This window comes from Argopecten irradians, chromosome 7, assembly GCF_041381155.1.
Source record: "Argopecten irradians isolate NY chromosome 7, Ai_NY, whole genome shotgun sequence".
Taxonomy (NCBI): domain Eukaryota; kingdom Metazoa; phylum Mollusca; class Bivalvia; order Pectinida; family Pectinidae; genus Argopecten; species Argopecten irradians.
The window spans coordinates 10,721,301-10,734,084 of record NC_091140.1 but is presented as its reverse complement, the minus strand read 5'-3'; the positions used below and the strand labels follow the sequence as shown (position 1 = coordinate 10,734,084).

At 32.6% G+C, this 12,784-nt stretch overlaps 1 protein-coding gene across 1 annotated transcript; it reads left to right on the top strand.

Moving 5' to 3' along the window:
- Nucleotides 1–7,498: 7,498 nt before the first annotated feature.
- LOC138326903 (chitin deacetylase 1-like) lies at nucleotides 7,499–8,575 on the top strand. The gene has a single exon (XM_069272882.1). It carries the CDS (start codon nucleotides 7,499–7,501, stop codon nucleotides 8,573–8,575), a length of 1,077 nt encoding a protein of 358 aa, XP_069128983.1.
- The last annotated feature ends 4,209 nt before the right edge of the window (nucleotides 8,576–12,784 follow it).

The following is a 12,784-nucleotide window of genomic DNA, read 5'->3' as shown; positions in this document are numbered from 1 at the left end:
GGTCAATTTTGCTTATTTTTCTAATTGTCAAAGTCTTGTGATAATTACTCAAAAAAAACAGGTGAGCGATACAGGCCCTCTGGGCCTCTTGTTTGAAGTATAGTTGACAGCCTTCTTCAACACATTTACCCTCCATTTTCAAACAATAACAATTGGTTTATAAAGCGTAGATAAAGTAACAAAACAGCAAGCCACCGATGATTGCTGTAAACAGACAATACTTAGTAGTTTGGTACAATTATGCGAAAACGTGTGATAAATAGCGAACAACTACAACAACACAAAATAAAAAGACGATATAATAAATCACATTCAATACTTCCAAGAAGCGCAGAATTAATTGATTACTTAGAACAAAATAAGTGATTATTTAGAACAAAAAAAAAAAGAATTTCATATGATAATCTATTTATTCGATGTGGCGTGGTCGGCAGGCACAAAGAAAGTGAGACAAGCCAGGGTCCAAACCCTGACAGAGCCACAACGCTTTGGAGATGGGACAATAAAACAAGGAAAGTGAGACAAGAATAGCTAGCGTCGATTCAACGATGGCAACTTGAGATAGAACAGTATTCATGTATCAGGATGTCCTCAGTGTAAGTCTTTATATCGATACTGTTTATTTAGTTAGTTATCATAAAACTATCATGAAAATATCCGCTCTGATATTCAATTTAAAATTTTGTATAGGATGTCAGACAAGGTTGTTACTAATTTCCCCCTTTCTTTCAATTTACAACCACACTTAGGCGGCGATATGAGAACGTTCCACCCCATGGAATTAGCCTATTTTTAGAAAAAACATATGAAACAAGTAAAGCTCTATCAGATTTTGGGAATGAACTTTGCACCCAAAACTATATAACGGGAGAAATTTGTTATTTTATGGCATTTTTCTTCATAATTGTGTCTCTGCAAGTGTAATTTTTCATGTTTTATGAATAAACAAAATGTTTTTAAAAATATTAATCAAAAATAAATGTACTATGTTGCGAATAACAATTTTGATATAACCTTTTATTTACGACCTTATGTCTTTAATGCTCAAAATGATAAATTTGACAGCTATGAAATATGGGTGTCGGTAAGGTTTTAAATTATTTTTCGGAAAAGAAAAACCTTAAAGTTGAGCTAGATAAGAAAGTATACGGGGGCAGGTTCCTGTGGGGAATTAACATTACTGGAAATAGGCCCTATAGGAATTTATAGTTTTGTATTTTCCCTAACAGTACAAAATGGTTTAACAACTAGATCTGATCTTAGTTGAAACACTTATTGTTGTGAGTATTTTGATACAGAGTAAAGTGGTGGACATACCTTCTAACAGGGTGAAATGAAATGACAGAAGTTTCGTTTTCTTATTTTCCTAAAGTGTAACCATTTTAACTATGAATTTTCCAATATTAAAATATTCGATCTACTCACATGACTTATTAATAGAAAAAGTAGAATATATTTAGCAGTTTTGCAGATAGGCTTAACAATCAACACGGTTTATTTTTTAAATCGTTATTAGAAAATTAGACTGCTTTAACGCCACCTTTGCTTTAGGAATAGACATCGAATTGATCTTGAATTTGACCTATTAAATCTCGATCATCAGTTTAACAGTTTGAAACAATTGCATATAATCCCCTTCTCGTTTCGTTCCTAGTAGCATATATTTATATGCATGAAGCAGTAAAAAGTTCATTTAACCATTAGTCTATATCATGGCAGCAAATGGTGTCTGACTTTTCTAAATACAAAAAGCTAAACAAATCTTATTAGTTTACCTCACTTTTATTTAGAATGTTCTGATTGAATTAAACTTGATCACATGACATTGAATAATTTAGATATTTCCTCGGTATTGGGAGGCGAGGGAAATAACCCCAGGAAAACAACCCCTCAGGGAAATAACCCCAAGGAAATAACACATTGGAAGCTCTGCGTGTGACCGGAAGTGGACGTCAACCAACAAAGGCAACCCTGTTGCTTATTTTTTGCAGTCTGACGAATTTAGCAACGTTGTTGGAAAACATCTTTATGAGTTCTTTAACCAGACAAATAACAAATTTATGAATTCATTTTAATTTTGTTAGGTATAATAAAATAATTATGTCCCTATTTGTCGGGATACATCTAGAATTATCTCCCTGGACTTTGCCTTGAAGAAAATAACTCTTTCCAGAGAGACAATTTTAGATGTATCCCGACACAGAGGGCCGTAACTGTATATTGTAGTATCCTACCAATGTAAAATATATTATAATAAAACAATGACCTTGGGTGTAATACACTCATATCTTCTAAGGTTGTATTACATGGCTACCCATGCAATACAGTCTCGTGACGTCACGGCGTCATTGAAATCACTATTTTTTAGTAATTCAAACATTTGTTTTACAGAGAGTAGGCTACAGTTTTCATATAGAAGATGCAATCAACGTGATCTGCGTTGAAAATATCACACAATTTTTATGTAAGGAAAGTTGACTTGTAGTTACGGTTTCCTTAGAAAATATTTCAAAATGGCGGGATACATGTATAATAATTGTAAAATTGCAATTAAACGTCGAGGTATTAGGGAAAATTACTCTTTCATATATAGATATGAAGGATGGAGGATGGTATTATATCCTCGGCAAGCCTTGATTTTTACATTTTTTGTGACCCTATTGTATGTCCTGATATTCAAACTATTATATCTCAATATTATAAATACATTTTAACACATTCTTTTAAACATTTACATGCTATTTAACTATAAAATGAAATAACTGAAACTATAGATACTTAGGCTTCACAAAGTTTGAATTGGAAATGACTCTCATTATTGTTCCTACATTGTTGGTCTAGAACTTTGATGCGTCAAAGTTTCCACAATAATGCAGAAGTGGTGCAAGTTAGATGAATGATTTGTAGTATTATATGATGATTAACGTGGATATAATTGTTCAACACATATTTATATTATCAAGATTGTGAGCGTTCCCATCTTACCATTAACAAAGAGGAGCCGCAAAGCGTGGCATTATCCCCCGCAGTTGACATAAAAACTCAAATATATTAAGGTCAAAGTAACAATTGTTCAAAATAAATTTAAGTATTATAAAACTGAAAAAATAACAGCAGGTAGCAAAACGAAATTGTAATTTGGTATTTTTTGACGGAATTTCCATGGTAACAGAAAAAAATCCAATAAACGGAAGGCCTGCTACAGCAAAAGTACAACTAGGGCACTTGTCTGATATACATGTATACAGAAAGTTTCATGGAGCTGCGTTAAACGGTTTTGGAGTTAAAGCACGGAAACAAAACGAAACAGTAATATGGTATTTTGACGAAGTTTCCATGGTACAGACAGAAAAACCTAACATAGAAGGTTCGCAATACGAAAGGCACAACTAGGGCAATTGTCTGATATATTCAGAAAATTTCCTTTAGCTGCGTTGAACTGTTTTAGAGTTATAGTCCGGAGACAAAAGGAAATTATTTTTTTTACTAAGTTTCCATGGTAACGGAAAAATTTCCCCAAAATGGAAGGTCCGCAATAGTAAAAAGCACAACTAAGGAACTTGTCAGATATATACCGAAAGTTTAAATCAGCTGCGTTGAACGATTTTTGATTTAAAGCCCGGATAAGAATCTCGGACTGAGGGATGCACGGACGGAGCCCAAAATAATATCCCCACGCGAACGCGTTTCGCGGGGGAACTTATACGCCTATTATACACAATCCGCTTAAGTTACGAATGATATGTTTATAGAAATCCTTGATGGAAACGAAGACGTCATTTCTTACATTATTAGCCAATACAGTAGACCAACTTGCTATCACTGCTAAGAAATTTTGTGATTTTCATTTTTAAAAATGCGATAAAATTAAAAATTGTGGATTGAAAAATTTGATATCTATTAATCAATATGATATAGATGGCGATATAAAAGTAATCGCATACGACAGAAATTTGGTTTATAGTAACATGCATTTGGAATCACATGAGTGTTTTACTGCAAGATTTATTTACATCAGTTTAGAAAATGCAAAATCAAATCTATTTTATAATATGATTTGTTCAAGGTAACCATGAAAAAAGGAAAGTTTCTACTACTTAACGATAATTTTTTATGTTCGAATTTTAACATCACATTATATATTTGTAGATCACCAAATTTCTTTTTTCAAAAGACAAGACCATGTCACATTAGTTACTTCTTGTAAGTAGTTAGTCGTCCATATTCGTCTGGACAAACGGCCAAACTATTTTCTAGATGACATTTGAATTCATTGGTTACACAATGAAGGGTTGCTAGAATTCACTCGATTAAAATACAAGTGTAATACTTTTCCAGTGATTGCCTTTTGTAACACTTACATGGTTTATGGTTATTTCTGTTGATTACAAACATTTATTACCTACGTAATCTTCATTGTAATTATCATCAAATATTGTATTCCGTCTTTGCATATTACAGAGTTAGCTCCCTTGCGGGTAGGTATCGATTGTTACGTCAATATTATTTGAGCGCAATTCACGTCATTTTCTCCGAAATGTATAAGACGTTACGCTCGAAAACACATGACGTCACAATCAATACCTACCCGCAAGGGCAGATAACTCTGTAATATGCAAATACGGAATATGAGCATTATGACGAGCTGTGCCAGAGGGGAAATTTTTAATTGCCATAAATTTATTAATTATCACGGACTGATTACGTCTCCTACAGACTGGGTACGTCTGTTTCACTCAAACTGTCCTTGACTCTGATAACGCCATCAGCACATTATATCAATCTTAAGATAGAATCCATATACGTTACATATATAGCATCACAAAGGAAGTTCGCTTTAAGAACAGAGCGATTTTATAATGTTATATTAGAAGAGAGATACGATATTCCTAATGTAAGCACATCACTCTATGCCCGTAGCAATGTTCTAGCACCATTGTATTTCATTAAATGGCTAATATTAATGCTATTTACAAAGGTGATATAAATGATGTTTCTAACTACCGTCCAATATATATTACTTCTTGTTTTAGTAAGATTTTAGAAAAGATTATATATTCAAACATTTATATAACAATTTGCTAGAATTTGAATTATTATCAAAATACCAGTGTTGAATCATTCATGATGACTCTACTGTTTATCAACTATTATCCATGTATAATACTATTATTCAAAAACTTGATGAAGGTCTTGAAATTAGAATTTGATAATTAGAACATCGCACTATTAACTTTATTCTGAACTTGGTTTGGAAACCCTGGATACAAGACGGAAAAAACGCAGGCTAATTCTCTTGTACAAAATTACGGGAGCTGCTCCTACTTACTTAACAGAAGTGATTGAACCCTTTTTTAATAATGTAATCCATATTTATTAAGAAATGAACGAATCTTTACAATACCTGTATGCAGGACAACTGCATACGCAAACAGCTTTTTTACCATCTACAATTAGAGATTATAATGAACTTGCAGCAAGTTTGACGTAATTAATGTCACATCATTATATCAATTTAAGCAACTCCTAAAACGATCTGTAAGTGACATTACCACAGACACAGCTAGGAACACTACATTTGTAAACACAGGTGATAGGAAATATGATATTTTATTATGTCAACTTAGAAATTTCTAAGTAATCTTAATTTTGATCTTTATAGGGACCATCTTACTGAATCACCAACTTGAAGCTGTGGTAATGCTCATGAAACAGTACAATATATATATTTTTTTGACTGTGTGAAACATGATAATCCACGTAGAACTTTAAAAGATAAATTATTTGATGATAATCGCAACCACTACAATCTAGATAAGATTCTATCAGGTTGTTGTGAATGTGATGATCAAAACAATATATATATATTTGAGTGAACTACTGAGTTTGTACAAGTAAGATCCACGAATAGATTTCCGAGCATATAATACAGTTCATAAAAACAGTTTTGTTAATATTCAACTCTAAGTATGTAATGTAAAATACAATATAACATATACAATAATACATTGACTGTACTACACAATACTAAATAATCAGATCACTGTGCCTCTGATCACTGGTTGTCATTCCTCCATACAGATATAATGGGTGTTTTGTTTTGTTTGATATTTTGAATATGTTATACTTGTGTACATTATGTATTAATTATACTAATTACTATTCAGTGTTGTTTAGGTGATAAGTAAATTATCTTTTTAGTCATAAACATAAATATGAATTTCTTGAGATGAATTTATTCAATAATTAACTTATAATTATGTCTTATATTTTCTAACACTATAATTATATAACAGTTAAATGTAGCTTAACCTATATGTACCTTTAAAAAATCTTTCAAAGTGTACTCATAAATACAGAAAAACTGACTTACTCCCCTTAACAATCTTACAATACAGAATCCAGTATCCATGACTGGCCCGAAAACGCATGGGTGATGACCAATGACTAGTAAATATATAAATCATATCTGATAATTACAATATGTTTATACTGTTATATATTGTAAACAACACTGCGTATCTTAACTTATATGTCTTTTATATATTGCTATGTACTAGTTGTTACTTAGGCAGAGAACTTATATAGGCTATGTCTGTTCAATCTTTTTTCAAATAATATTTCGAAATAAAATTTGTTGAAATTGAAAAATTGTATTTCATTTATCTAGTATGAAGATGTGGAAGTAAACTATACTCGATAGCTTTGCCGTGGATTACAAAGTGAAATAGGTGCATGATTCAAATATAGTCTTTACATACTGGTAATTATCTCAATGTTCGGAAAATAAAATTTCCAAATATTTAAAGTCATTCTGATACTTTTTCCTGTCTATAGACATTTCAAAACTCTGAGACAATATAGAATGGCTGATACCTGTACAACATTGTCTGTCTATTGTTTCTGTAAATTGTTATATTATATAACGTAAGCATTAATTATGAAGCAGCAAAGTGAGATGCACCCATGCATGTGGGTTTCTTCTACCTTTGTCCTGAAAACCGACACCAATAAAACGTTAAACTGTATGACACGTGGTCAGAATTTGTTAATGTCAAATATGTACAATTATTAATGTCAATTTATTCGTTCAAACCAACCGTAATTGACCCTTTCTCTATACATGTATATCGCTACTAAAGCTTCCGTGATTTAACATCTTTGTATTTGTTTACGGTCATGTTTGATGTGAACATTTTATAATTTTAATGTGTTGCATATACCATATCGTTGTTAAATATGGTTATGATTTATAGACGTCATTCGATAATATTCTATAAAAGATAATGGGGTTTAAAAGGACATCAACACCTAGTGAAGATGTGCACTCACTTTCCAATTACCGTTATATTGCTTGGAGTTATCACATTGTATTAATTTACACAATTTCGCCTTTGGACAAATCTCCGGAGACTACAACCTAATGGAATATGTATATATTGTATATTCATATCGCATATACCAATTGTCTGGGAAACAACGAGGATATATATCAAAAATGGTGGACGAAATAGACGTTATTAAGAATCGTATTTTTATTGGACTTGTCGTTCTTGGTATAGAAATTATCCTTGTAATTTTTGTGTCCCTAGCACCAGATACTTATTTTCTATCTAGACCATTGGGGTTGGAAGAAGATGACTTAGCTGGACCGTGTCAACAAGGGGTCAACTGCCTTCTGCCTAAATGCTTCTGTAGTACATTTGAGCATCAAATGAACGTGCGCGACATTCCTCAGATGGTGTATTTCGGGTTCGATGACGGTATGACGACAGCTGCTGCCAACCACTACCTACAACTGTTCACACCTGATCGCAAAAATCCTAACGGCTGTCCCATCACAGCGTCTTTATATGTGGCAGACGAGTTCACTGACTACAATGCACTTGGGGATCTGTATAGGCGCGGATTCGAAGTGGCCGTACATAGTGTCACACACGAAAATCTTAAAACTGGCAGTTCGGTGAGAAAGGAAGCCAGAGAAGAACGAAGGAGAATAACTACACTAACTGGTGTTCCGGAAGACGAAATCGTCGGTTGGCGAAGTCCAAGTCTCGTTACTGCCGGTGACGCCCAGGATAGTGTTCTAAAAGAACTTGGATTTACGTATGACATTTCGTTAACTTATGTCAAGCAGCACATGAACGAGCGCGAGCCTTTTCCATTTACGTTAGATTACGCATGGCCGTATCAGTGTCACATCCCCTCCTGTCCCAATCATACTCACAAAGGATTGTGGGAAGTTCCGGTAAATTCTATGAGAGACTTCAAAGACGAATTTGCGTGTGTTTATGTAGACGGATGTTTGAATAGGCCGGAATCAGTAGAGGAAGCCTACAAGTACATAATGCTTAACTTTAAGGACAATTACTTTGGTAATCGAGCTCCGTTCGGTTTTAACATGCACTATGCATGGCTATTAGTACCCGACAATAAGAAAGCTTTAGATATGGCTATCCAAGAAATGTTAAACCATGACGATGTGTATATTGTGAATGTTAAACAAGTTATCGAGTGGATGAAGGCCCCTACGTCACTTGTAAACATAACTAGTTTTAAACCATGGAGTTGTTGATGATGTACTGACAACATCACCGACCGGCAATGGATTACACACAATCCAAATACACATATATTTTTGTTTAACCTTAATTCAAAGCCAGATTTATTGCTAAAGGCCCACTACCTTTCTTCCGAACCAAAACATAAAAGTTTCTTAAAAATAATTACAACTTACGAATATTTTTACCCATGACCTTTGGCTCCTGCGTTATCTATGTTTACAATGAAGATTTTCCGTCTGGCGTATAATCAACAACCCCCAATACTAAGAACGACGGCGGGAAGCACAACATGACTCTCGCTATGGAAATTAAGAATTTATTTCAATTAAATTGATAAGGATGTAATGATAAGAGCAGTGTTAGCGTTAAGTTAATTACTTTTACGGCTCTACAACATTATCCATCGCGTTTTACATTTACCATATTTAAAATCAAAAGCCAATTCGGAAAGGTAATGGGCCTTTAATGTTTTATTTGTATAATGTTTTCCTAGTAATATCTTTACTATTTAAATGGAGATTTTTAAAGTAGGCCATTCGATTGTTTCGTAAAAATGACTTTCGTAAAATTATTTTGTTTTTAAGTGTATTGAAAATGTACGAATTTTGTACAAATGTTATAAGGCTCAATATCGACTTCACTCAATATTTTTGTGGTATTCAAATTTCATTATTTTTTTTTTTTTACTTTTGAAATCAATAGTACTTACGCCATGGTAGGTTGCAGCTACTAGTACATGTAGTTTTGCACAAGCTACTGTCGTAATACTCCTTGCAATGACATACACAACAAGCTTGAAGATGCTCCGCCGCTGATAAATGGCATTTTTACTTTATGGAAACCAGGAGCACACACATTTTTCATCAGTTATAAAAGTTACTTACTTAACACCATTACCATAATTGAAACGTTTTAGTTTCTAATTTTACTTCAAGATAAAAAAAAATATTCGAAATTATTAATTGCGTCCAGAAAAAAATCCATGGCACTGTGTTCTATATGGAATGGAGTACTGATTGTGCATGTACTAATTAAGCAAAATCAATTATCTTATATAATGTTTGTGTTAATTAGACATACACTGCCTACCAAAAGTTCTGTTACACATGCAGTTTTGCAAATATACATAAAGCACAAAAATATGTGAACCTGTTTTATACAGGTCTCAGTATATATTTTTAATCAGCTTATTTATCTTCTCTAACGCATTGTTTTTCTTTTTATCGAGTTTTCTCAGAGAATTATTGCCAGTAAAGTTTAACATATGAGACAAAATTTCTTTTTTTTTTTGGGGGGGGGGTTACACGATTAAACACCAATTATTATTCAAGTGATTAGTATCGTTTATTCTCTTTCGGCAGTGGAGTATTTTTAAAACAAAGCATATATCTGGGCTTTTCCTACAAAAATATACTTTCTCGGTCGATCCGTTTAATCTTCATTTTTTATCTGCGAAAACAACTTTTTCTATACGGCTGTTTGTGTACTCATTTTGTAGCCAAAGCAAACAACAAAATTACAAGTAGTTCAGATTGCATAGATTATTTTGTTCAATTGGTATATTTGCTCCTTATTAGCAAAAACGTATGCATTTCATACAAATAAAACGTAAAACAAATGAGATTTGTAACTGTTTGAGAGCGTTATTTATTTTTTGTTTATTTCTTTATTTTGCATTTAAGTTTGAGGCGTCAATACTGAAATAAAAATGTCGTTGTTGAGGATTCCTCACCTTTTCGCATGCGTCAATCTGTGTCAGGTTCATCTCGTTTATGATTTATATCAAACACACATATTCAGTCTGTATATCAGATTATCCCCTATCCTAGCTTACAAATATCTGATTGTTTTCCATGTCCTATCATTAAAAAGGTTTAAGGCTCATTATGTATGTCTGAAACAGTTACATAAGTATAAATATACTACCCGTTTACTGTCACTTTAACATCAAGTTTCGCTTTTGCTTTCGCAGATATAGTTCATTTTTTCTATGTATTTTTTTCTGAGTTGTAGAAATTATAAACAACCATGTAAAAAAAAACAACCAATACAAAATACAAAAAAAAAATATATTTACGGAGAATGAAAATTTAACATGAATACATGTACGTGGAAAATATTATTAATATATATCAACTGTATGACATATAGGGATAAGTCAACTGAACTACAAGGCATTCACATTTTTGAAATATGTATAGGAATTAAATGTTTTTATAAATGTGTTAAAAATAAGACGTAAATCTGCTCTCCATGTGAACCTAAAATGGATATAAGTCCATAAATACACTAAAACATTTAAATGGCAGTTTGGAAACCCCTGCTTACGCAATTATATATACATTTAGCATGTGCGTGTCGGAAAAAATGTTTTTAAGGAAATGTCGCTTAACTTATGTTTTATAAGAAGTGTTTTCTGTTGTTTTTTGTATACACATAGATACATTGTAATATGATATTATTTACTTGTCTTAAGATAAATATTCTATACAACTTTTGAAACAAAAGTCCATTACTATTTTCTTCATTAATAGATTACAATAAATTGTAGCTTTGCATGTCAGTATTTGAATTATAGAGAAATGTCCCGATGATATTTAAATCGTTATAGAAAGATTTCACAATGATGTTACTACTTTTAGCTGTAACTAGAGCAGACTTCACAAGGAAAGATTTTGCAATCAATAATATTATTACAGAATACAATAAAAAGCTTTTTATTCAAAATCATTCTGCTTGATGTTTCTTTTCATCCCATTGAAAAAGAGCAAAAAATGTTGAGTAAGAGAAGAAAATGTTGTTATTATACGTTATGTTGATTTGTCATCTCAAAGTGATGCCATCAATATTATCAACATTATAGCATGGACATATCAGCTTGCCATGATAACCGAACACAATTGGTTTCAACTGCCTCTATTTCATTGGAGTCCTATTATGTTTTACCTGCACAAATTATTGTTCTGCAGCATGAATAAATGCTCTACAAAATATACAGCGAAATTTATTATGAATTTAGTCGTTATGTTTAAATTTTAACAACTAACGATATCTTATGTGTCTCTGGGTGATCATCAGATGAACATGCATGGCTAAGATGAATGAAGATAATAATGTGTATAGGATACATTATAAAGATGTAAGTGTGATTTTAAAGTACTTTTATAGAGGTTCTCGCCGAAACCTTGATGAAAATACCGGTAAAATGACTGCATTAGCGTTTCCGATCACACCTGTCCTGATCAGGTGACAAACATATCTGAGGTCAAAGATTTTACTCACATGGTGGCATCCTCGATACTCCAGGGGTTCCGATCACTAAAGTTACGATCTCTACACCCCTGGACTATCTCATAGTAAAACTGGAGGCAACAGAACAGAACAAGTATTTTGGTCCTTTGTCCTTTGATGCACATCAAACGAGCCGTATAACGGTACACTGTGGTTGACTGTGTGGCAATGAAGTTTGGCGTCGCTCTCTCTCTCTCTCTCTCTCTGTAGTCTTCAAAGGAATTTTTTGCTGGCCTGTGATTTGTTCAGATTTTTTCTTCTGACCTGCCTCCATTTTTACTAAGAGATAGTCCGAGGGAGAACAGACCGTAAGTGATCGGAACCCCTGGAATATCGAAGATGACATGGTGGGTGTTAGATCAACAATGCGAATTAACGGATTATACTGGTATTCCCTAATCATTATTACAATAAAACCTCATTTTAAAACAACTGCATATGTCCCCCATATACTAATATTGTCTCAAGGTTATCAACTATATCATACATGTATGGCAAAAATTAGTAATTTTGTATAATTGAAAATATTGCAAATAAATTGGGACATAAACGTCTTAAACTTGAACCATAGATAATTTTTTATTATAAATTTCAGTTGAATTGACAAAAGCTTAAGCTTGATTCCCGATCTCATATATTCAAATAGTTGTAAGTGACAAATGTAGTTGGATAATGAGATAAAGATAACATTGTTTAGACGAGTAATATTTTATCACATTGAGTAATTAATAACATTGTTTAGACGAGTGATATTTTATCACATTGAGTAATTAATAACATTGTTTAGACGAGTGATATTTTATCACATTGAGTAATTAATAACATTGTTTAGACGAGTCGTTTTTCATCAAATTGAGTATTTAATACTTAGGAATATCGAGTGATATTTTATCACATTGAGTAATTAATAACATTGTTTAGACGAGTGA